Source organism: Protopterus annectens, chromosome 2.part1, assembly GCF_019279795.1.
Source record: "Protopterus annectens isolate FY-2018-M chromosome 2.part1, PAN1.0, whole genome shotgun sequence".
Taxonomy (NCBI): Eukaryota; Metazoa; Chordata; order Ceratodontiformes; family Protopteridae; genus Protopterus; species Protopterus annectens.
Window position 1 is genome coordinate 95,608,675 of NC_056729.1, and position 27,923 is coordinate 95,636,597.

At 38.4% G+C, this 27,923-nt stretch overlaps 1 protein-coding gene and 1 non-coding gene across 3 annotated transcripts in view; both read right to left on the bottom strand.

Annotated features, from left to right (window-relative positions):
• TMEM154 (transmembrane protein 154) overlaps positions 1 to 27,923 on the bottom strand; it is a 479,239-nt gene that overhangs the window by 34,916 nt on the left and 416,400 nt on the right. The window contains exon 5 of one of the 2 annotated variants that reach the window (XM_044062045.1): positions 8,019 to 8,079. The exons of the other annotated variant lie outside the window; for it this stretch is intronic. Within the exon in view, the coding sequence (XP_043917980.1) occupies positions 8,019 to 8,079 (61 nt within the window). The remainder of the gene's footprint in view (positions 1 to 8,018; positions 8,080 to 27,923) is intronic. 2 annotated transcript variants of the gene reach the window in all.
• On the bottom strand, positions 25,835 to 25,907 carry TRNAK-CUU. Its single transcript has one exon. It is a non-coding gene; the product is annotated as a tRNA-Lys (tRNA).

Genomic DNA, 27,923 nt, shown 5'->3' on the forward strand with positions numbered 1-27,923 from the left:
GGTAATCTGGAGCATTTCTCCCCAGGCCTCTACTGAAAATTGGCTTTGTTTCAAGTCGAAATTTCCCGGTAAACAAATGCCAAATAAATAAATAAAAATAAAAAAAATAAATAAATAAATCTTGGCAGTAGCATAATGTTGTATCAGAGTCCGCAATTTCCTCACAAGTCCCAGACATGGTATACATAGGGTCCAGGGCAGGCAAAATGAGGGCCCTGTACACCCGTTTACCAAGCAGAACACCTGGATGAAGCTGATAGTCAGCTGTCAGGAGTCCAACAGACCTAGAAAAAGCTGACAGAATTGAATATCAACATGGAGAACAGCTTGGGGGAACCCATATCATGGATGTAGAGGACAAACTTAAATGTTTTGGAGAATAGTATAGATTGTAGATAGTCCGTGAGCAATCAGATCAAATCACCTTTGTCTATACAGTGCATGTTGCAACTCCACTGTTCACAGCATAGCCCCAAGCAAAAATGCTGAATTTAAAACAAGTGCCAAGGACTGAAAAAAAGCTCTCAGGATGCAATAGAAAATAGCACTTGCACTTATAAACTGCCTCCAAGCAATCAAAACTCTTAAACAAGCCTGGCTTTATCTTTTCTCACCAGAAAAATAAACATGATTTAATGCTATCAGCTAGAACAGCTTACTATAGTCCTTTTAAACCTTTCTAGTTTATTGACAATGATGCATCTAGGCCTATGGACATTGGCCTGTGTTACCGCATTTGACGTTTTTCATCTCTGTGAAAACTATTTTAAGAAGGTAGTGACACTGGAAAACAATTGCTAGTAAAACAAAAAGGCAAACCGGTATCGTGAAAGGTCCCATTTATTCAAACTGGTTAAAAACAAACCATAAAAGAAATATTAAGCGCTTTCACCCATGACCATTCTGGGCATCTTCAGAGTATATTGTCGTTAAAAACTTGCATCCTTATATACACTAAGAACACAATGCCCTAATGCTAAAACCAATGAGTGACTTCCATCAATCTTGTATGTTAATTGTAAATGTCATGTTCTAAATTAAAATAAAATAACAAGGCAAAATAACGCGTACAAACTTGCAACAACTACCCTAAAATATATATCTAAAGAGCTTTCTCTTTAACCCTCACTTATTATTAAACTAATGTTGTATACATAGAATTATAATTTTATGTAACAATTAATACAGTGTTTAAAATAGAAATAATATTTATAAACCCATCATCAAATTTGGAATGGACAGTGTAACATCAAATAATGAAAAGAGAAAGAAAAAAGACGCTTTGATACTTCCATTTAATGAAACAGCATCTAAAATTGTTACTATAGTACATGAAACATGGCTTAGTGTTTTTAAGAACAAAACTGAACTCACGGATATTATTGGTTGTTACCCGGAGGTAACATACAGTAGGGCTATGAATTTGAATCAACTAGTAGAGACGGGTACCAATAACAACTTACATAAAATGTCTAAAATGAGTAAATGTGGCCTATGCAGTACTTGTAAGTTTATAAATGATAGACCCTATGTAGCAGTTCAGAACTATAGGAGAACCATTAGATGTCCTGGTTATTGCAATTGCAATACCAAAATGGTGGTCTATATTGCGACGTGCACAAGCTGTCCCACTTTCTATGTAGGGAAGACCATCAGAAAACTTAGGCTTCAAATTTTAGAACATATAAGGGACATTAAAAACAAAAAAACAGTGAGTTCATTATATCTACACAGCCAGAAATGTAATCAATTCAAGAGATTTATATTTTTTGTGATTGATAGAATTCCTAATAACACTAAAGGAGGTGATGACAAAAATTTATTGGAAGCAAAGGAATGTTTATGGCAACTGAGATTGGATGCTACTAATCCACCTGAAATTAATGATTACATTTCCATTTCAAGTATATTAAAACACAAATCATACTGTATATGATTAATTGGACATCAGAAAAGTTTTTTGACACATTTTTATGTTCTAGTTTAAGTATATAAATATATATATATATATATATATATATATATATATATATATATATATATATATATATGTTCTAAATTTCTAATAGTTAACAGTGCTATACTACATACGTTTTTGTACATAAACATAAGTTTTTTAAACACTGTATTAATTGTTACATAAAATTATAATTGTATGTATGCAACATTAGTTTAATAATAAGTGAAGGTTAAAGAGAACGCTCTTTAGATATATATTTTAGGGTAGTTGTTGCAAGTTTGTACGAGTTATTTTGCCTTGTTATTTTATTTTAATTTAGAACATGACATTTTCAATTAACATACAAGATTGATGGAAGTCACTCATTGGTTTTAGCATTAGGACGTTGTGTTCTTAGTGTATATAAGGATGCAAGTTTTTAACGACAATATACTCTGAAGATGCCCAGAATGGTCATGGGTGAAAGCGCTTAGTATTTCATTTATGGTTTGTTTTTAACCAGTTTTAACCAGTTTGAATAAACGGGACCTTTCATGATACCGGTTTGCCTTTTTGTTTTACTGTTTTAAGAAGGTGTTATTTCAGTCGTCATAAATTATCTGCAAATATTTATATTACAGATTCAGTATATGGTGCTTTAGGGGTTGCCTGGAAGTTTTCTGGAATGTACTTTGCCATTGCTTAAGGAAGGGTGCAACTCACACAAAGAAACTATGAGTCACATATATAAGGATTTCTACAGTTTTCTAAACTTGTAGTAACCTTTTTAGAAGAATCATTCAGGAAAACTTTTGTTTCTTCTAAAGCCTGTTGTCCAAATATGGGATATCATTTCAACAAATTCAGCACTTCAGTTTATTGAATCTCAGTGGATCTGACCTACATACAAGTAAAGGAGTTTTGTGTGCATTAGTGTTTCCATTTAACTTTATTTAGGTTATCCCAAAGTGCTATGATGTCAGATCTGCTATATTAAATTAAAGGATGAGAAGGGACCTAACCCCTATGGGGGATTCTGGGCCCTATATGAGATGAGCTTGGTAGGTTTGTTTGCGTATGTGTGTTTCCCAGTTACGTGCATCTGCATTTGGTAAATGTTTTACTTGGCATGCTGGCTTCAGCGTGGTATTGCTTCGAATGTAGTAGAGCTTGCAAAACATTTTACAGATTAATATATAGTCAACATTTTACTGAGACAAGAAGGCATCATCATACAGCTAATGTAATCATAATAGAGTCAGCAGCACACAGTCCCAACACAACAAATATATCAGGAATCCAATAAAAGTAAAACCAAGAACCATTTAATTTTAAGTGCTTTTCATTGCTAGAATGTAGCAACTTCTTCAGAAACACATACAAAATTGCAAAGAATGGTATTTAAATAATTGAATCATATCACATGATAGACACACCTCTCTCTGATGGATTTTTTAAAAAGAAACTCCACTAAAAAAACACTTTGTTCCTGAATGCATGATAAACTAGTTACAAATTTACCAAAAGACTAGATCAAAGTCTCATCAGATACAATGTTAAATATTATTAATTAAACAAGTGAAACATTGTGATCAAGAAACAATATACAACCCAACCTAAACTTCGCTCTACTAGTAGTTATTCATACACGTGTAAGTGTAGATGTAAATATACTCACAAACTTAACTGGTTACCATTTCAGGCTTCTTAATTTCAGTAAGCAAGCAATATTGCAAGCATCTTTCAGTCCTGGGGCTACAAATGCATTTAGTTGGATTTGCCATGCTAGTTCATGTTCTTCTAGGAGTAAATTCAATGGGCCCCCTCTCATATTAGTTTGAATTTGATCTGTAGCCTTAAACAAGAATTTGTGGCCCATATTGTTGGCAATATGTCTTGCCAATGGATTGTCCATCTTGTTGACAGAAATAGCATAGGTGCGTTCATAAACCCTAACCCGCAGTCTACGTTCAGTCTTCCCCATGTAGAATGCGGGACAGCATACACACCTTGCTATATATACAACGAGTCTAGAATTACAATTGAGTTTGAATTTGATTTCAAACTTATGGCCACTGATACTGAATGTATTATCAACTTCTACAAATCTACACATCCTACAAGACTGACACATAGTCATCCCTGCATATCTATGTGTATTAGTCTGGTGGCCACCACTTTCAAGTAAATTCTTGAGGTTGTTGCCTCTACGAAAAACTATATTTGGAACTGGACCCAGTTTACTGAGTATTGAATTGTCACTCAAAATAAACTGCCAGTTTTTGTATAAAATAGATTTAATTCGGCCGCTGTCTATACACCCACCCTTGAAGTTAGGGGCTGGAGTTTGTATTAGGTCTTGTTTTCTAGAAAGGCTATCCTCCATGTGGGTAGCCAGTCCATTATTACCTGAGTTGTTTAAACAGAGGATAGGGGAAACTAACCCAAGTCTTCTTTCTTCAGAGACTTCACTGACTAAGGATTCGACTAATTCACTAGGGTACCCACGCTGCTCAAACATCCTGCTCAACAAATCACATTCCTGATGGAAGTCAAACTCAAGTGTAACCATCCTAGCTGCCCTAATTAATTGACCTTTTACTATAGACCGCTTCTGATGAAACGGGTGGCAGCTAGCGAAGTGTAAGAACGAGTTACAATATGTATATTTTCTAAAAATCTGGGATACATATCCCTTATTAACCTTATCCTTTGACAGTTTGACATCTAGATAATCAATTGTATCTGTATGGAATGTGGATGTAAATACAAGGAATTCAGTTGTAGAATTCAAAAAGGAAATGAATGTTTTGGCCTGTGTATCGTCACCATTAAATAACACAAAGATATCATCCAAGAAACGGGTGTAAAAAACGATGTTCACCCTGGAGTGCTCAGTTTTTAAAACAAAAGTTTTTTCCCAATAAGCCATTACCAGGTTAGCAAAACTGGCACCACAAGGCGACCCCATAGTGACACCTTGTTTCTGTAGATAAAATTCCTTGTCAAATAAAAAGTTATTGTTTGTGAGGTTGATGTCCAATAATGACTCCACTAAGGTGATTTTGTGTGGTGGAGCATCCTTAGATCTAAGCAAGAGACTAACCCATTCTATCCCTTCTGAGTGTGGGATAGAAGTATACAAATCTTTAACGTCAATAGTTAAAAAATTGTGACTAGCATTAAATTCCAATTTGTTAATACTCTCTAGGAAAGTCCACGAATCCTTACATACTTGTGGTTCTGACACAAGATATTTTTTCAAAATACTATCTACCACCTTGGCACAGGGATATGTTATAGAACCCCTCCCGTCTATCAATGGTCTCATGGGGGGGGGGGTTAGACACATCCTTGTGAATTTTAGGTATTCCAAACATGATTGGGATTTTTGGCCAAGGCAGAGATAAAAAATTGTATGTATCGACATCAATAGTAGCCTCTATGAAGAGGTCATTGAAATAACCTCTAATCTGTTTGTAAGCAGTATTAACCTCACTCGGGGAAGCTTTAGAGTATGCATCAGCATCTAATAAATGCAATTCTCACTATGTAGTCGTGTTGGTCAAATACTATTAATCCCCCACCCTTATCGTGTTTAACCACTCGTACATTAGCATTGCTCAAAGATTGCAATAATAAATTTTCACTTTGGTCCACATTGTTTAACCTTTTCGGTGAAAAAATATTCTGAGAGTTCAACAAATGTCTAAGGTCTAATTCACAGACCTGTATGAACATCTTCAGAGTAGGATGTAATGGGGGGTTGTAGGTACTAGCCACCCTCAAACCATGATCACCAGAATTATTGTTGCCAAATAATAAGTTGAAATTTAACTTCCTCACAAAAAGTTTTAAATCCATAACTGTTTTGACTAGGTTGAAGGGTTTGTCAGGTACAAATGTACTGCCTTTAGCTAGCAAATTGACCAAAATAGGGTCAATAAAAAAAGATGAAAAATTATAGATGTTGAAATCACCGTCTCTGTTAGTAACAATATTCAAAGCAGAATTTCATAAGTTGTTATTTCCTGTGTTTGACATTGCGTTGATTGCTCTTCTGATTCTGTTGAAATGATCTGTTCTTTGGCAGTATCTATTTTGTGGCTGAGAAACATGTTTTAAATATGCTGATGCCCTTTTAAAGAAAAGAGAAATTCTGGAGAGTATTTGGAGACAGTCAGCCCACTGCACTACATAAAATAACATACTGACTGGTGATGTACAGGGAGGGGCCCATTCAGAGAGACGTGTAGTGTGACTGCACTATTATCGAAAGCAAAGAATTATGTATTGTGTGCAAATGACCACATCTTGCCATATAAATAAGCATTAAAATGTTAATGAGAGCTACTACATAGGGCAAAAGATGAAAAAAGGCATGGAAGCACAATTCATAAATGCATAAACGTAGCGCAATCTGCTTCTCTATACACATGAATTTCTTAATGAACAGGATTATTACTTGCAAAATGATGCTAGGGATATCATTTATCTTAGCCATTACTTTCTTGACTAGTACATAGTTGACTGCTACCATGAGGGTAGAGATCTCATATACAGATTATTGACTGGTACTGTCTTATATAGGATTAATGGAGATGCATGGAATACCTATCCCAGTTGACATGACATTTTTTATACTTTTAACTATTCTTGCTACAGGGTCCAGCTCAGGACAAGCTTGGACTTTTGTAGGTATCATGCATCCATCCCCATTTTCTACATCTGATACTGATGCGTGTGGAGTAGCAGAAGTGGTTATCACAGATACCAGAGGACAGAACTACCACCATGTGCACATTCTATGACATAGCTTATTTCTCTGAAGTCCTAGGGCCATTGATTGTGTCCATATTGCTATAAGGGCTCAACCATAGGATGTTCATAGGCTTACAGTCCAAGTGACCCTTGAGGAGCCTAGCACAAATTTCTCATTGCCCCCAAGCATTATCTGGTTAAATGAAGGCTAAAGGAATCAAACCCTACACCACAAGAACTACGGTCACAGCCTTAACTGTCTGTGCCAACTGCCAGACATGAGACTCCCCGTGACTAAGTCCATCCATGATGCCAGCCATGGAGGTGACTGAATTTTGACCAGGTTTGCTATTGAAAAAGCTTGGCAGGCAGTTCTCACCCCAGTCTGTCTTCCATCATGGTGCTCCTCTTCTTTGTCTGTTAATTAAGTTTCCCTGTTTTCCCCAGTCATTCTCATTACCATTTGTCCACCCTCTGTTGGCATATTTCCTTTGTGGCATCCTTTTTTATCAGCACTTCCTCTGTCAGTGTTTGTACAATGTGTGTGTGTTTTGCCATCCCTATACCATCATTCCTACTCACACCATCCCCTGTTTTCCTCCCTCACCCTTCTTTTACAAAAATAAAAGGGTACCCATTTCACACAAAAAAAATCCTCCTTCCCCCACCCTGTCACGTTTTCTTTCCTATTGTTCTTCTTTCTGTTCCTTTGCTTGCTTTTATCCCTTTCTGATTGATCTGCAACCTCATTTACTTCCACTTTATAAATATTGGTAGTTGTTTGTGTAGCCCTTGTATGGGTTGTCAGATGTTCCCATTCACATATGCCTCGCTTCAATGTGCATGCAAACACACATTGTGGAAAGTATACCTCACTCTTGCTGATTGATCCCAGTCACCTGACTTGTTATAGTGTGGTCTACCTACTTGTGTGGCGACTGCTGTTTTTGCAAGTGGATAGCTTCATTATGTGGCACTATCCCTGGATTTTCTACACTACACTGACACTCATGCATACCTAATTCCCATAAAACCATATCGCTTAGTTCTGATTATACCATTTAGCACAGAACTGTTAAATTATTATTCTTTCTGAATAGTCCCCATTACATTTTGAGTAGTATGTTTTTATTTTTTCTTGTATTGTGTTTTGGTGTGCTAACTGGACTCTTCTGCATCTGTTTTTAAAAATACTTTTTGCTGTCTTATTGCATGACTTTTGTAAGTACATTGCAACAGTTCCTTAAGCAGATACATTGCAATAATTATTCTAAAAAATGTATGCAGAATTCCTTTAAGTTCTTTTAACATATCTTACCTTTGGTCAGCATCCAGCTGTTTTTCTTCTTCTTCAACTGTAGACAGCAACTCATGTTGGGCTACAAAAAGATAGAACATAATACTAATTTCTAGATGTACATGTTATATTGGTATTCACTGTAACTGCAAAGTAGGGCATGCATTGCATGCTTTTAAAAACCTGACTCATCTGCTGTAAATGTGATCACTTTGAAAGGAATCCTAAAACAATTATGACACACCTTGATGTCATCAATGCAGGCATTAATAAGTGTACTTAAGTGCAATTGCTGTTCATTGATTATTCACTCTGCCACTACTCCAGTGTCTTTCAGGCTCTACCGTGTATCAGTTGTCAGATTTACTGCAAATTATCGAATACTTACTTTATTGGATCCCATTTCTTTGAACCTCAGTTAATCGACTCTCATTATATCGAAGTCCAAGGAACTACAAAAAGGAAACCCTGGGAAAGGAACCACTCGGGCCACAAGTACAAAACAACAAACAGAAAAAAAAAACCTCCAAGTGGGGAGCTTCACCACCCCAAACTAAATATATCATCTCCAAGATTGCATTACAGTGGAGGAAGGGCAAAGTTCACCATGGTGTCCATGTGTTTTCTTTCCTAGGGTTTCCTTTTCGTAGCACCAGGACTTCGATATAATTAGAGTCGATGAACTGAGATTTGAAGAAATGGGATTTGATAAAGTAAGTATTTGATAATTTAAAGTAGACCCCAATAGCCAGCTATCATGGGCTGCATATGTTAATGTACTAACCCACTGAATTTTAATTAATTCATTATATATTTTTTTCTTTCACAATGGGTGCCCTTCATTAACAATACTAAATTACACCATGCCATTCCAATTTCTCCTTGCCCTGAAAAAACTAAGAAGCTTACTTAGTACAATTTAGGGAGAAATTATTTGATAGCAATAATTGTATGTTTGCAGTGGATGATATAATGAACTTTTCTGCAAAATTTTAAGAAAAAGAAATACCATCACTAGTCAGACTTTTAAATTCTAACCCTCGTTGGAACCCAATAGAGCATGTTTAGTTTATTTAGTTTTTTTTTTTTAATATTTTTATTTATTTATTTTATTTTTATTTAGCCATTGTTGACCAGGTTAGTCACAAAAGGCCAATTGTTTTTCAGGGAAGACCAGAAATGATATACGTACTGACTACAGGAAATTTGGCCAGGGCACTGGACAACACCCTCTAATCTTTTTAGTGGGAGAGCTGCTGCTGCTCCCTGTGCAATACATGGTGGCAGTATTCTGCAGCCAGAGTAGGAGGAAAGAGGTGCAAGCAATGTGTACCTGTCAAGGAGTAGCTCTCACACGCATCAGTAATGGTGACCAGTGACCATCAGACCTATCACTGAGTACAATTCTCCCTTTGGTATGTACCTAGCCAGGCATATCCAACAAATTGAACGTACACAGAAGTTCCTCACTAAAAGAATACAGAGCATAAGTAAAATGTTCTATGCAAACTGCTTCAAGGTCCTATCCTTGTATACTGTCTCCTACAGGCTGTTGAGGGGAGATCTATGCCTGGCATACAGGACATTGTCAGACCCCACTCTGATGGACCTCCTGCATATCAGCCAAAGAAACAGCACCAGAATGACCCATTCTAAAGACTTAATCCTTGCCTGTGATATAAACAGGACCTGCTGGGGAGAAGGTAAGTATCCCAGAGACTACCCTGTCTCTGGAATAGGCTCCCATCCATGTGAAGCAGAGTTCCTCCATAACCCAGCTAAAGTTTAACTTGGACAATTGGATGGGGAACAGGAAATTCACCCCTGGCTTGGCACTTATGTCTGTAATGGATACAGGCAACCTGCAAATGGTTCATCTCTCAGGCTTCTGCTTGCAAATATTTAATCTCCCAAGCCCCTGCTTACATTTATCAAGGATACCAGAACTAGTCAGAGATTTGGGATGCATGGCTAGGCTTAAAAAGGCCAGAGTGGTCATTAGCCTAGTAAACACCTATGAACCTATGGTGGAGATGGTTTGATTTTTCTGTGCTAAAGTGGATGCTGGATTATGTTCACCCTGGTGAGGAAACCTCATTGTCTTGGTTTGACATGGTAGAAAAGTGTGGGGAGATCACTGAGGAGGAGGAGGAACTTTTAAAGACAGGAGGATTGACTTATTCAGGCTCAGAAACCATTACAGGGGTAAGTCATGGTGTGTTGACAAATATTGTGCACCTTAGAACTGAGCAAGAGGTGAGAAACAGTTATGTAGCTGTTCCTGCAGCCACAGACCCATGACCTGCAAAAGACTTACAGAAAAGAAATAACCTATGGTGTGGTTATCTGTCAAAAATAGCAGTAAGTTAAATTATCATTTTGTATGGGTTAATCTGGTTGATACATTAACTTTTGCTGCAGCAAATATTCATTGCTTGATTCATCTGGGAAATGAAAGGTTTTTGTGTCTTAACATTCAAATTGTTTGATTTAATAAACTTATTTATGGCTAGACTGGAAAATGAAAGACAGTGTTATCTGTGGAACAAATATGTTTTACAGTCCACTTAATATTCTGCAAAAGAATAATTTAGAATACTTATTGTAAATGAAAATGATATAAGAACAAGAACATACTTGCAAAGTATATGCAAACCTTTTCATTCTGTATTATGGAGTTGGATCCATGAGATGTGGGTTTATTTAAAATAATTAACTAATACTGTACATTTACTGAGCATTATACATATAGGAGAGAGGGGCACTGTACGGTACATTATTCAGCCAACAATGTGTGTTTAGTGTGAAGATGGTAAACATTTGATTAATGATTGTATTAAATGTAAATGCACTCAGTGTGACTAGGTTTTACAAATTGCTAAGAATGTTGAAATGATATGTGGTGTAAAAAATCTATGTAATTTATGGTTTGAGTGTGAGTAGAATCGATATGACAGAAAGACTTTACATTCCAAAGACATGCATCTGGAGCATTTCTCCCCGGGCCTCCGCTGAAAACAGGCTCTGTGGAACCTAGTCGGACATTCCCGGTCAACAAATGTTAAATAAAAATAAAAATAAAAAACTTAAATGCTGTACTAGATAAAGGTATCAGGAAATTGAATCAGAAGGTTCAAGTAATGAAGATTCAGAAGTCAAAGATGATAATGTATTACAGGATAATATTATTATGCAAAAGAAATGTAGTGCTTTACAGACAGAGAATCAAACTGAGGAAAGAGATGGAGTTAATGTATCTGTAGGTTTAGGCTCAAAGGTAGGTACTCAGCTAGCTTCCCTTGTGGGCCATTTAAGCCAAGCCAATTTCCCTTTCAAAGGAGAGAATCAAACCTGCACCTTGCATCTGTGAGATAAATACCTTAACATTATGCCATACCCCAACATATAAGCTACAGGCTGGACCTGGAAAAATAATTTTGAAATATAAGACTACAAGAAAAAGGAAGGGCTAATTTTCTCTGATATCATTGAAAGTAAATAGTATTAAAATATAGAACAGATTGTAAATACTTCAATGCTACCAAAAGGTTAAGAAAATATATTTTGTTTGTAAGGGATACTACTGTTAAATAGAGAACAAAAGGAATTAAAAATAAATGACACTAGGAATATGAACCTTCCCTCAAAGAAATCCATCCCCCAAAGGAAAGATCTGCCTGCCAAACTGTAAATTACAAAAACTACAGTAAAAAACCCAAAATAGAGATTTCTAAAAAAAAAAAGAATGAACATTGTCAGAATATACTAAAAATACATTTGGTACTTACATATTATCGCAACCAGATTTTGCGACATGATATGCTTTCTTGTCTTTTACTAAAACAACAACAAATTAGTGTAATCGGGAAGGGTAAACTGTTAAAAAGTTTGCTACGATATTGGTGGTGGGTTTGCAAAACGATTAAGGGTTAAAATTTTAGGATTTGTGGGTAGCTTGCTGTAAAGATGTCAAGCGTTGAATTCAGCAATCGCAGTGGTTGCGTGTATACGTATGCTGGCCTGAAAGGAGTGTGAGAGTTAGCGTACAATGTTATACACACGCATAGTTCAACCGAATTAGCTGCTTTCGTATTGTGGAACGGATTACTTTTAGTGCTGTTCTTGTGTGGAAAAGATTGTTTTTCAGCTTTACCCTGTTCTGTTTGGATGTATTGGTGAAAAGAAGAAACGGGACACAGGCAATTTATGTTAGGTAAACTCTTTATTTCTTATAGCTTTACAAACAGTTCTGAAGAAACTTTAGAATAGAAGCTTGTCAGGAAAAATAGGAAAGGGTTTACAAATGTTTGTAAGAAGTAGCACTGCTTTGCTTTTATGTTGTGATGCTTCTATTCTCAGGGCAAAGGCTGCTTGAATGTCATTGATTTTCCTATGTGTTACGGCTCAACAGATGTGGATTGCAAGTCCCTGTTGTAATGTTTTTCGGTATGTGTAGAAAGCTTAGAAGATATAGATTGCTCAGTCGCTGTAGTACTGTTTTTCTATGTAGGAAGCTCAGAAGATGTGGATTGCTTAACACATTTGAAGTAGAAGGGAACTTGCTTAACTGATATGAGATGCTGGCAGTAAAGGGGAAACCTATTTTCAAACCTTATTTTTTCAGCCGTTTAACTGATAAATCTACCTAAAAACACAAAACATTAAAGAAAACATGTTTCTGAGCTTTTTAATGCTTTCTTGGTGCTACTTGACACAAAGAGAAGCAACCAGCATTACCATGAAAATCTGGTTGCGATAATAAGTAAGTACCATACATTTAAATAAAGTATTCCAAATCAACCCTTCCTCTCAGTCTACACAGTCTGGATAAACCATAGTATAAGAAAAATAGCAATACAACTTTCTACATTTAAAAATTATATTAAACTGAAAAAATACATTATCCATGTAAAAAGTACACCCCTCAATGTAATGCAGAATCCCTCTTGTAAATCAAAGACTTGAAAATCGCATTTATCCCTACAGCAAATACCTGCCCAGTCCTTCAAGAACCATAACATGGCTGCACTGTCTATTCTACAACATTCCATTGACCAAGTACTACACCCCATAATTAGATCACTGCACAACATAATTCTTTAACCTAACAAACACAAAACAATACAAAAAGCTCCTTCTGCATGTAAAAAGCTATTTCTTAATGAGTACATAAAGCACAGGCCTTAACTTCACAGTCCACTTCAGTAGCCAACTTTGAAAACCAAAGTGAAAACTAAAACCTTATAAAAAAATCTTGCCACTCCAGAATCATACCTCCAACAACAAAAATAAATAAAAATAAATAAAATAATCACAAAGTAAATAATCATAAAAACAGTAACAGAAAACTCATTCTACATGACAAGGTCCATTCATAAAACAAAACAATGCAATTACTTTAGGAAACACATCACAAACTACATACCAATTAAAGTTTTCTGTCAAAATGCTTTTATTAAAATATTTTATGTGCAAAAATAATTTGTTGTTAAATGAAAAGAGAGGAATACAGTAGAAAGCAATAAAACAGCAAAAATAAGCAAAAGAACAATATTATGTTTTCAAAACTCCAAATATATTTTTAGGTGGCTGCAGCATAACACAAGGCCCATTGTTATAATCAATGACCAAAGACTGCCTTGTTTAAGAGTAAGTAAATGGCTCAAGCAGAAAATAGAGTATAGACAAGTATACAAAATTATGACAATAGATAAAGTTTATAGAACATAGATGGTTTGGAAGAGTATTTTCCAGATCCTTCTCTGGTCACAACATTGATTTTTAAATTCAGTATCCAAAACTATACCAAATTACTATACGAACATTTATATAGATGCATGGAATCAGGAATACCTGACAAAACTAAATCATCCTCCGCAAAGAAGAGTAAACCTGGGTGGACATCTGCAATAAATAAACTCTATAAAAATTGAAAGAAATTGCTGTCCAGGACCAAGAAGGAGCAGGTGCCCAATTGGAAGCAATCTCTCCTTAGCCTAAACAAGCAAATAAGACCACACTAGTGAAATCTTCCAAAGCAAACTTCGAGTACAAATTGGCTACATCTACTAGAGACAATCATAAGGTCTTCTTCACATGTGCCCGTAATTTCAAAGGTAGCACCCAGATCTATTCAGAACTGATGGTCAAGGACACCACATATACAAATGTTGTAGATATAGCAAACTTTCTGGCTGACAGATTCATCGAATATTTCACCCCTCTGTCCCCCCATCAATAAATCAGGACATTCCCAGTACCTGCCCCCTTCCCCTTATATCTAGGGATCAGGTCATCTCTGCTCTCTCAAAGGCAAAGAATACAGCCTCCATGGGACCTTATAACATCCCAGGCAAGACCCAAGGCTGCATCCTACATGAACTCAGGCAGGAACTTGCAAACACCATTAGGTGCCCTATTCAACCATAGCCTGAGTACCGGCTTTACCCAGCTGAGTGAAGGACAACCACTGTCATCCCTTTACACAAAAGTGGAGGATCCACCAATGCAGGAAACTATAGACCCATCAGCCTAACTAGTCTGATCTGCAAGGCCATGGAAAGGATTATCATGGACCTTATTAGCAAGGACATTGATAACCTCCAAACACTCAGTTCCACACAGATTGGCTTCATCAAGGGGAGGTCATGTCTGTTAAATCTGGTCAACTTTTTTGAGGCAGTCACCAAAGCCATGGATGAGGGGAAGACAGTGCGCACCGCCTATCTTGACCTGGCCAAAGTCTTCAACAGCATTCCCCACTCGGGCATAATAGAGAAACTCTCTCAACTAAGCATCAATCTGTATGTTATCAGATGGGTAGCTAACTGGCTCACTGATAGAACCCACCTAGTCAAAATAGGGGAAGCCACCTCAAGCACTACATCTGTATCAAGTGGTGTACCCCAGGGTTTGGTCTTGGGGCCTCTGTTATTTGGGATACACTTTTCTGAGCTGCAGGTCAAAACCAGTGGGCTATGGCTGACCAAGTTTGCAGATGACTGCAAGCTTGGCATTGTCATCAATTTCCCTAGTGATGTGGACATCCTCCAAGAGGGTCTCACCCAAACAAATGACTGGTGCAAGAAACATGGCCTCAAGCTGAATACAAAAAAAAAAGCATCATCATTATCCCCTTTGGGGAGAGTGATGCCCCCACAAATTATCACAGTAATAACAACATCCTAAGCATGCAATCAGTCGTGAGGGATTTGGACACCCAGATTAATAGCGACCTGACTTTTGACCAGCATGTTGCTTCCATTGTATGGAAAGCTTTCTACATGGCCCACCTCATAAGTAAGGGTATCTCATCCAGGGACAACGAGGTCATAACATCCCTGTATTCTTCACTTATAAGGCCCACTATTGAGTATAATGCCCCATTTGGCATGTACCTCGCAAAGCACATGCAGCAGCTGGAGAAACAACAGAGGTTCCTAACCAGGAGAATCCAGGGCCTCAAAAATCTACCATACACAGATCTCAGAGGTGACTTCTGTCTGACATACAAGGTGATCTCAGACTTTGCCTTGATGGGACTGCTGCATATCCGCAAGTCAAGCTCCACTCGAGTAACTCACATGCACGGCCTCAACCTGGTCTGAGACATCAATAGGACTTGTTGGCGGTACAAATTTGTGGCACAGAGACTCCCCCATCTCTGGAATAGACTCCCTCTCCACGTCAAGCAGAGTACATCCTTACTCCTTTTTAAGTGCAACCTGGATAACTGGATGGGAAATAGAAAATACATCCCTGGGATTCCATCTGTGTCCCAGCTGGACAGGGGCATTGGGTGCTGGTTTGTCTAAACACGGGATAAACTCTTAGCTGGGCTTATAAGGGCCTCAGGGCAAATAGCCTAGTAACTTTCTATGATCCTATGATCCTATGGTTGGAAAGTTTATGTACATGAAGATACTTTTTTGCAGAAAAGTTAACATTTGGTGAAGACATATATCTTGAAGGAAGATAGCCTGAGTAGTAATAAAATGTCATTAAATAGTCATTCTTATAATTATGAAATAAATTCATAAATTCATTTATCCAGTGTTCTGCAGTCAACTAAGAACACTGAGTCCTTTATACTGAATAGATATTTTTTATAACATATCCAATTATTAAGCTGAATCTTCCTCACTTGTATTATTTGTTAAGCTTTAGTTGTTACCAAGTATAGTATGTAGATTCATAGCTCTGTCACTGACTTGGGACCATAGACTGAAATGAAAGACAAAACTCTACGAATGGGCAAAACAACAGCATTTCAATTCGAGCAAGCTGCACAGATTGGAAGAAAGCCTGGAAAATAAGTTGCTCCTTATCTGTAACAGTTAGATATGCATTGCAGATTATTATAGACTAGTCATGAACAAAATTTAAAAAGAATACCCTAAATAGTCAGATCCAAATATAGGATGTACACACTTAGATTCAAAAGAGAAATATCTATGTTTTTCTAAGAAGAATACTTAAAAAGGCGCAATTAAAAAATAACTTCAAAATATATGCATATGTCATTGCTAGTGGTTTGGCAGCCAGTGCTAGCTGTTTAAAGTTAGTTAATTTTTGGTAGTTAACTTTACTTATTATTTATTTATTTAATGTATTTATTTATTTATTTATTTATTTGTTTGTTTGTTTGTTTATTTATTTATTTTGACATTAAATTTAAAATCATACAAAGGGAGGACCAATCAATATTTATAATTGGTAAACATCCTTATTGCAACTTGTACTGGCAACAAATATTGGAAGCTGATACAAAATAATTGGCAGAAAAATCATCTAAAATAAATTATTTAAGATATAGGAAATTTGATCAGTAATGATTTTGCCTCCCACTAAATTACTTATATTAAAAATAATGAGTTGAGTAAAATGCCTAGTTTCAAAATTTCTAATTCCTCCCACAGGTTTTAAGAATATTTGATTAGATTCCATAATAATTTGTTGAGCCTGAGCTGGATTTTAGAAAGTGAGTTAGTTGAGAGGAAAGCTAAAACAAACAGATTATATTCTGCAGAGAGCTGCTATATACATTAAAGTTTTTAACTTTATTTTATTCAAATTTTCTTCAGTGACTTACTCCACAAGATGAATGCCAAATGAAAAATATGGCCTCTCTATGGGTAGACAAACAAGTGGACAAGACTGAAACTCATTGACAACAGCTGGATGAGATGTGACTGACCGCTTGCTTTTCTTCACAGAAAGTTAATGTTGGTGATCTTTCTATTACACTGATGTCAGTGATTAACTATTTTAGATGTTTCTCTTTTCTCTGAGGTCCTCTAATTATAGAGTTTATATATATGAATTTTAGGGGGTGGGAATTTGAAGTAGCCAATAAAGCAGCATATTTTTGAAAGGTGGGAAAATGAGTACCCAGATAAAGGTCACACAGACTCAAGGAGAATATGTAAACTCCACAAAGATGGTGACTGTGAGTTGATTTTTACCAGCCCTGGCGCACAACCTGTACACCCATTCACGCATGTCTCCTACCACAAAGATGGTGACTAAAGTTCATAATTGACTGCTGGACCCTGGAACTGTGAGGCAGAGAATGTAAATCACTAACCCAGAGTAGTGCCAAAATGAAAAGGAAAACAAATGAAAAATTATAAAAATAAGATATAATGTCTAAAAGAAATAAGGCAATGTATAGTATTGGACATATCATAGGTTCATAGGTAGGTACTAGGCTATCGGCCCTGGGGCCTATACAAGCCCAGGCAAAAAGGTGCCCTAGCTTTTGCCACCCAAGAAAATTATTTTCCTGTGCCACTGTCGAGCAGAGCCACAGAGGTGATCCCCGAGGTGAATTTCCTATCTCCCATCCAATCATCAAGATTTTTCTTGAAGAGTGCTAATAAGGAGCTTTGTTTGATATAGATAGGTAGTTTATTCCAGAGTATGGGAAGTCTCTGGGACAGGAATATATCCCTCTGGCATGTTCTGTTTATTGTGGTGACAAGGTTTAGGTCCCTAGAGCATGTAGCTCGGAGGGATTGGGATTTCTTTAAGTGGAACATGTCCAACAGCTCTTGGTTTGACATAGCTTTGTATGTTAGGCAGATATGCGACAGAGTAAAGCTGGAGTTTTTTGAGACAGTCTGCGTAGGGCATCTGTTTGAGGCAGGTAATCCTCTTTGTGAGGTATTTCTGCGGCCTTTCCAGTTGTTGTAGATGTCTTGTGAGGTACATACCAAAAGGGGCGTTGTACTCCATAATGGGTTTAATGAGTGATAAGTAGAGGGAAACAATTACCTCTTTTTTTCTGGATGAGAAACCTTTTGTGATGAGGTGTGCCATGTAGAAGGATTTCCGGACTACTATGGCGATGTGATTATCAAAGGAGAGACTACTGTCCACCTGTGTCCCAAGGTCTCTTATCACACTTTCGGTGTTAAGTATACTACCGCCTAGGTTGTAGTTCATGGGTACAGAGTTTTTACCAAAGGGAATGACAATGCACTTTTCGGCATTGAGCTTGAGGCCATGGCTTTGACACCAGGCATCTGTCTCAGTGAGGCCCTTTTGCAGGATGTCCACATCATAAGGAGTTTCGATTATGGCTCCTAGCTTGCAGTCATCTGCGAACTTCATTAGCCAAAGACCTTCTGTGTTAGCCTGTACTTTAGACAAGTAGATACCAAAGAGGAGAGGACCCAGGACTGAACCTGTGGTACTCCACTTGTCACTGGTCTGAAGTCAGATTAAGAGCCTGCTACTTCCACAGTGTGGGTTCTGTCAGTGAGCCAGTTGGCAACCCATCTTGTGACATAGGGATTTATACCTAGTTTAGTGAGTTTATCTATAATTCCAGCGTGGGGGATGGTGTTGAAAGCCTTGGCAAGATCTAGATAGGCTGTGTGAACCACCTTACCCTTGTCTACAGCTTTGGTGACTGCTTCAAAGAAGTCTATCTGGTCTAGGAGACATGATCTGCCTTTTACAAACCCGAACTGGGTGGTGTCCAAAGTTTGGAGATTACCAATGTCTTTGTTTATAAGTTCCATGATGATACGTTCCATGGCCTTGCAGATCAGGCTCATCAGGCTAATGGGGCGGTAGTTCCTGGGGTCTGTGGTGGCTCCTCCCTTGTGGAGTGGGATAACCGTCGCTGTGCACCATTCAGGGGGCACAAAGCCTGAGATGAGGCTATGACTGAACATGGTACTTAGGTGGGGTGCCAGTTCATTCTGTAGTTCATGTAGAATGCAGCCTGGGATATTGTCTGGTCCCATGGATGCTGTGTTCTTGGCTTTGGAGAGTGTGGTTTTTACCTGTGCAGCTGTGATTACAGGAAGTTTACATTCTTCCGGTATAGAGATGGGCTCTTTAGGGGGTGAGAGGGGAGTAAACTTAGAAATGAACCTATCTGCCAGAATGTTGGCAATATCAGTTGGGTCTGTATATTTAGTGCCATTATGCTGTAACTCAGAGCAGATCTGAGTGTTGCCATTGAGATTCTTGACATAGCTATAGAATGCTTTGTGGTTGTCTTTAGAATCAGTGGTGATTTTGTTTTTGTAACTAGCTTTGGAGGATTTTATCAGGGATCACAGCTTCTTACTGAGGCTGACCAGGGAGCTCCTCCACTCGTGGGATTTTACTCTCTTTTGCAGCAGTTTCTTCCTTCTGTTGTACAGTCTGTTTATTACAGGGGACCACCAGATTGGCTTCCGTTTTTTGGAGGATAGTGTCTTGGTTCTGTTTGGGATAGCACGATCCATGCACTCATGTAAGTGCTTATAAAGTGCAATTGTGTAGGATTCAGTAGTCGTAACTGTATTGTCCATCTGCATGGGCATCATGAAGTTCACCACGTCTGTCTTAACAAGCATGAAGTTGGCTTTGGAGAAAATTTTTACCAAGGTTTCCTTAATGGGGGGGTGGCGGCAGGATGTGGATATCTAGGCTAATTAGCTTATGGTCGGATCGGACCAATGAGGCGTTGACTTCAGGTGTGGAACACCTGTCACTCATGTTGGTAATGACTAGATCTAGGATATTGTTGCCCCTGGTGGGGATGTGGATAAGTTGATCCAGGGCATTGGAATTTATGAATTCCAGAAAGCGTTGAGCGAAGGGGTTGATACATGAGTAGTTTTCCCAGTTAATGGTGGGGTAGTTGAAATCGCCAATTATTAGGGTGTTTGGTTGAACCCTAATATTTTCCAGTACATCAAGAAAAGAGGAGTGGGAATCCTGAGGAATGGTGGGTGATCTGTAGCAAGCTACAATTTGGATTGCAGTTTTGCCCAGAGTTAGTTGCACTTGGATAACCTCAGCTGCATTATGCTGAGCAACTAGCCTGGAGGTGTGGATATCCTTAATGAATATGGACACATCTCCACCTTTGGTGTTCCGGTTCAGGTTACATGGCCAAAAAGTGTGGTATGAGTTATAGCCTGGTAGTGCAGGGGTGCTCTCTGAAGCCTTGAACCAGGTCTCAGTCACTGCACAGATATCGATGTTCTCCATTTTAAGGAGTGCCTCGAGTGAGTGCATTTTAAGATTTAGACTTCTAGCATTGAGTAGCATCACCCTCAGTTTTTGCTTGCATCTTCCTGTTACGGTGGTGAATTTGTCATTTGAACCTTGCCTAAAAAAGGCACTATAGGGGCGGCAAGAACCTTAGCCAGTATCCGGAATCTCAGGCGTGACAGGTGCAGGCCATCTCTGGCAAAGCATCGTGGTCTATCGACCATGTCATCCCAGGCAGACAGATACTGGATCCCTTTAGAATGGCACCAGAAGCTTAGCCAATTGTTGAAGTCAATCATTTTGTCCTTGCACTGCGGCATCATTCTAGGTGATGGCAGAATGCTACTCAGGGCTAGGGTCATACCTGCCTGGGCTACAAGATCAGAGAGCTGTTCCATGTCTCTTTTCATGTAGTCCAGGGAGGTACATCTCAGGTCGTTCACACCAACATGGACAATGACAGAGTCATAGTTGTACTTGTTGTGGAGTGACCTGAGTGCGTGGGTTATGTGCCTGATCCTGGCACCCGACAGGCAGCTGACAGTAACCTTCTCCTTGTTTAGCCTAGTGAGTGGGACATCAGTGTGCCTGACTATAGAGTCACCTATGACTAGTGTGTTGGGTATGTTGTTTTGCCTTATTGGCTGTGGCTGAGTGGCACACTGAGTCTGCAGGCTATGTGTCATTTGGGTTGTGTTGGGGAGTGGAGGTTGCCTGAATTTCTGCTTTGGAGGTCTCTGTTGCTCGAGCAGATTATTATTGAGAACCTCCGTGAATGTTTTTGTGTTTCTATGTGTGAATTTTGGTGGTGTAGATTTAGTGAGACTATGTGATGAGTGTGGTGTGGTGCAAATGTTTACCTTCTCCTCTTGACTGTCAAGTTCAGTCTTGATTGGAGAGAGCTTTACCTCCAGTTTGGCTAGATAAGTGCATCTCTCACAGGTTGTAGTGTTGGGTGGTAGGAGGAGAGGGTTGTCTGTGTACATGAGGCAATTTCTACATTGCCCCAAGATGCCCAGATTCATCAGATAGACATGAGAGAACACTGGGAGCTGACCCTTGGACATGCCTGAATAAAAAAACTATTTTCCTCTAGATAAGTGAGTACAAAAGCTGTTTTTGTCTAAGCAAGTGAGGAAAGTAAGTACCAAAACTGTTTTCCTCTAGGTAATGAGGAAGATTGAGTGCTGTAGTAATTAGTAGGTTATTTAGTCCTTACAAGTCCTGAACAAGTGCTAATCATGAATAAGCAAATTAAGGTGCTAAAACTAAGAATCTGTATCTGGACTAAACTAGTTATAGAAAAGGGGGAAACAAGTGCAAATGTGGGCTTTTAAATCAGAAAGTTGAGAGAGATGGAAAAACTTCCCAAACGGCCAATAATTACAATTTCTGGGCCGGAACCACTCCTTGTGTGGTAGATAGTTTACCTAATGCTTACCACTCCCACTGATAAGCTAGAATGCTTCCATCCAACAAAGAAAGCTTGGGGGAGCTCAGAAGCTTACATACAGTCCTGGATACAGCAAATCTGAATCTGGGCTACACTAGTTACAGGAAAGTTTATATATATATATATATATATATATATATATATATATATATATATATATATAAAAGTAGCTAAAAAAGCAGTCAAAACAATTCAAATGCAGTGCAAGCTAGCACACTTGAGTATGTAGCAATGTTAGACCAAACAGTTTAAAAAATGCAATTAAATTAAAAATTACTAAAAACAAATGCAGAAGGAGTCTGTTAGGTAGAATGAGGCAAAGAAATGGGACTGGGGGGAGTGTCCAAGATTGAATCTACAGTGGGGGCGGGCAACTGCAAAAGACTCCAAATTTAAACAACAACACAGGAATAGGGAAGGTGGGTAGGGAAAACCAACACCTTCAGCTGAGATCTGAAAAACTGTACAGTGAAGCAAAAATAACAGTGCACAACTCTGAAGTCAGCCAGAAATGATATAAAATTAGTCAAACAACAATTACCAGTACACAACTCTGAAGTGCCAGAAAAATATACTCAGCTCTGTATATCTCCAGATAGTTTGAAGAGCACTCTGTCAGGACACAGGAAGACTCCAGCAATGATATGCAGACTTTTTTACTAAGTGGGTCTAATTTTATGCAATTAATCCTTGAGATGGTCAGATAACACACAGGATGTAAAACCAGTTATACCAACTTAAGACACAGAGAAATAGGGGGAACACCTTCAGCAGAGATCTGAAAAACTATACAGTGAAGCAAAAATAACAGTGCACAACTCTGAAGTCAGCCAGCAATGATATAAACTTAGTCAAACAACAATTACCATTACACAACTCTGAAGTGCCAGAAAAATATACTCAGCTCTGTAAATCTCCAGATAGCGTGAAGAGCACTATGTCAGGACACAGGAAGGATCCAGCAATGATATGCAGACTTTTTTACTAAGAGGGTCTAATTTTATGCAAGTAATTCTTGAGATGGTCAGATAACACACAGGATGTAAAACCAGTTATACCAACTTAAGACACAGAGAAATAGGAGGAGGGGGGAAAAACACCTTCAGCAGAGATCTGAAAAACTATACAGTGAAGCAAAAATAGCAGTGCACAACTCTGAAGTCAGCCAGCAATGATATAAAATTAGTCAAACAACAATTACCAGTACACAACTCTGAAGTGCCAGAAAAATATACATGGCTCTATATATCTCCAGATAGTTTGAAGAGCACTCTGTCAGGACACAGGAAGGCTCCAGAAATGATATGCAGACTTTTTTACTAAGAGGGTCTAATTTTATGCAAGTAATCCTTGAGATGGTCAGATAACACACATGGTGTAAAACCAGTTATACCAACTTAAGACACAGAGAAATAGGGGGGGGGAACACCTTCAGCAGAGATCTGAAAAACTATACAGTGAAGCAAAAATAACAGTGCACAACTCTGAAGTCAGCCAGCAATGATATAAAATTAGTCAAACAACAATTACCAGTACACAACTCTGAAGTGCCAGAAAAATATACACGGCTCTATATATCACCAGGTAGTTTGAAGAGCACTCTGTCAGGACAGAGGAAGGCTCCAGAAATGATATGCAGACTTTTTTACTAAGAGGGTCTAATTTTATGCAAGTAATCCTTGAGATGGTCAAATAACACACAGGATGTAAAACCAGTTATACCAACTTAAGACACAGAGAAATAGGAAAAGGGGGGAAAAACACCTTCAGCAGAGATCTGTAAAACTGTACAGTGAAATAAAAATAACAGTGCACAACTTTGAAGTCAACCAGCAATGATATAAAATTAGTCAAACAACAATTACCAGTACACAACTCTGAATTGCCAGAAAAATATACTCAGCTCTGTATACCTCCAGATAGTTTGAAGTGCACTCTGTCAGGACACAGGAAGGCTCCAGCAATGATATGCAGACTTTTTTGCTAAGAGGGTCTAATTTTATGCAAGTAATCATTGAGATGGTCAGATAACACACAGGATGTAAAACCAGTTATACCAACTTAAGACACAGAGAAATAGGGGGGGAACCTTCAGCAGAGATCTGAAAAACTATACAGTGAAGCAAAAATAGAAGTGCACAACTCTGAAGTCAGCCAGCAATGGTATAAAATTAGTCAAACAACAATTACCAGTACACAACTCTGAAGTGCCAGAAAAATATACTCAGCTATGTATATCTCCAGATAATTTGAAGAGCACTGTCAGGACATATGAAGGCTCCAGCAATGATATGCAGACTTTTTTACTAAGAGGGTTTAATTTTATGCAAGTAATCTTTGAGATGGTCAGATAACACACGTGATGTAAAACCAGTTATACCAACTTAAGACACAGAGAAATAGGGATAGGGTGGAAAAACACCTTCAGCAGAGATCTGAAAAACTATGCAGTGAAGCAAAAATAACAGTGCACAACTCTGAAGCCAGCCAGCAATGATATAAAAATAATCAAACAGCAATTACCAGTACACAACTCTGAAGTGCCAGAAAGATATACTCAGCTCTGTATATCTCCAGATAGTTTGAAGAGCACTCTGTCAGGAGGCAGGAAGGCTCCAGCAATGATATGCAAACTTTTTTACTAAGAGGGTGTAATTTTATGCAAGTAATCCTTGAGATGGTCAGATAACACACAGGATGTAAAACCAGTTATACCAACTTAAGACACAGAGAAATACAGGGGGAACCTTCAGCAGAGATCTGAAAACTATATAGTGAAGCAAAAATAACAGTGCACAACTCTGAAGTCAGCCAGCAATTATATAAAATTAGTTAAACAACAATTACCAGTACACAACTCTGAAGTGCCAGAAAAATATACTCAGCACTGTATATCTCTAGATAGTTTGAAGAACACTGTGTCAGGACACAGGAAGGCTCCAGCAATGATATGCAGACTTTTTTACTAAGAGGGTCTAATTTTATGCAAGTAATCCTTGAGATGGTCAGATAACACACAGGATGTAGAACCGGTTATACCAACTTAAGACACAGAGAAATATGGGGAGGGGGACACCTTCAGCAGAGATCTGAAAAACTATACAGTGAAGCAAAAATAACAGTGCACAACTCTGAAGTCAGCCAGCAATGATATAAAATTAGTCAAACAACAATTACCAGTACACAACTCTGACGTGCCAGAAAAATATACTCAGCTCTGTATATCTCCAGATAGTTTGAAGAGCACTCTGTCAGGACATAGGAAGGCTCCAGCAATGATATGCAGACTTTTTTACTAAGAGGGTCTAATTTTATGCAAATAATCCTTGAGATAGTCAGATAACACACAGGATGTAAAACCAACTATACCAACTTAAGACACAGAGAAATAGGGTGAAGGGGGGGGGGGGACACCTTCAGCAGAGATCTGAAAAACTATACAGTGAAGCAAAAATAACAGTGCACAACTCTGAAGTCAGCCAGCAATGATATAAAATTAGTCAAAGAACAATTACCAGTACACAACTCTGAAGTGCCAGAAAAACATGCCCAGCTCTGTATATCTCCAGATAATTTGAAGAGCACTCTGTCAGGACATAGGAAGGCTCCAGCAATGATATGCAGACTTTTTTACTAAGAGGGTCTAATTTTATGCAAGTAATCCTTGAGATGGTCAGATAACACACAGGATGTAAAACCAGTTATACCAACTTAAGACACAGAGAAATAGGGAGAGGGGGGAAAAACACCTTCAGAAGAGATCTAAAAAACAAAATTCTGTGCTACCACCATACATTTCATTGTCAAGTATTGAACCCAGGACACTGTGCAAAACAGTCAGAGCAACATACCACTACACCAAATCATGTGTTTTAGAAAATACAGCCGCCCAACGTGGGGCTCAAACCCACAACCCTGAGAGTAAGAGTCTCATGCTCTACCAACTGAGCTAGCTGGGCTATCTTATCAAATAAAATAGAGGCTGGGAACACTGATGTTGGGGTCCAGTGTTCAGATCCATTATAGATCAGCAGAGATCACAGATTTCAGAATGTATGTCTGTGAAACACTTTATTCCTTCTCATTTATCTACTTCCATTTTAAATAAGATTATTGAACTTTATGCCTAATATGTACTGGGGGATTAATCTATAAAACGGGGATAATTAATATAAAACCTTCTTCTTTCTAGAGTTTCTAAATCTAAGAATAGTGTAAAAACATTGTAATATGCCTGTTACTTCTTAAATTTGCATTCAGTTCTAAACCTGAGACTTTTCTTAATGTTGTGTTATACAGAGACTTAAAAGTGAAGCATAACTTCCATTTGAAATATTAATAAGTTATACTATACAAACTGAACTGCTATAGACTCAGATTATGGTCAGGATGACTGCAAGTTGTTTTTATCACCAAAAAACCTTTGCCATAGCTACTCCACTAGATGAATGTCATTTTAGTGTACCCACAGAAGCTGGAGTTATATATTGGCAATGTACATAATAGGTTAATAAATAGCCCAGTAAGTGTCTTAGACTGTCTGGATGAAACTATCTCATAGGTTCATAGGAGATTACTAGGCTTAAGGGCCCTTACAAGCCTAGCCAATATAACCAAATTTTACCCAATATACAGCCCCTAGGGTCAAGAGGATGGCATGGATTTGTGCCTGTGCATTGAGCATCTTACAAATTCCCCCTGTTCCTAAGGGACATAGGTATTACCTCCAGATGTGAATTTGTGACTCCCCATCCATTAATACAAACTGCATTTGTAGAGGGCCAGGGAAGGGCTCTGCTTAATGTGAATAGGAAGCCTGTTCCAAAGAAGGAACAATCTCTGAGAGACGCATCTATCTGTCTAGCATGTTTTGTTTGAATCACTAAGTTTAGATCCCTAGATCAGATGTCACTTGTGCTGTTTGACTTGTGGATGTGTAGCAGCACCAACAAGGCTGGATTTGTGAGTGCCTTGTAGTTCAGGCATAAGTCACCCCTTAATAGTTGGTAAGAGACAAGAATAAAGGGATAGGGCTTCTAATCTATTCATGTAGTTCATGTTGTTTACACCCTGTATTTGATTTGCGAACAACCTCTGAAGTCACTCAGGTTGCTGTAAGTGCCTAGCCAATACATGTCAAATGGTGCGCTGTACTCAGTTATTGGTTTAGTGAGGGCTGAGTACAGCGGGTCTATAATTTCCTTTGATCTGGATGCCACACCTTTACTTATAAGTTGTGACACATAAAAGGATTTCCTCACCACTGTGGACACATAGTGGTCAAAGTTCAGGCTACTAACTATATGTGTACATAGATCTCTCAACTCTGAGTCTACTCTAAGGGGTGTGCTACTGATTTTGGAATTTGCAGGGGTATTTGACTTCCTAAAGCGTATGATAATGCATTTTTTTCATATTTAGTATTAGGCCATGATTCTGGCACCAATCATTTGTCTGATCTAGACCCTCCTGAAGGATATCTACATCACTGGAGGATTTGATGATTGTCTCCAGCTTGCAGTCATCAGCAAACTTTGTCATTAATAGCCCTGTGATCCCCCATCAGTGGACCGGTAATTAAGGAGCCTCAATCCTCACCACTGGCACCAGTGGGGGACATACACTGGGAGAATGACAGGTACACACACGGTATATCCAAATGCAGCTCTCTGCCACAAGTACAATTTCCCTTAAGAGTACACAGAGACCACAGTCAGTCCGGGGCTGGTTTCTCCCTCCTTCTCCAGATCCCCAATAAGACTCCCCATTGGCACAGCTATAGAGTTGAGTCCTTATCCAGGGTTCCAAGCCACGTCCTCCAATACTCTCTCTGTCTAACCAGTGCATCATGTCCCTGCCCAGCCAGCTGACACAGACACTCTTGGAGATTTATTTTATACACACACACACACACACACACACACACACACACACACACACACACACACACACACACACACATACACCGGGGAAAG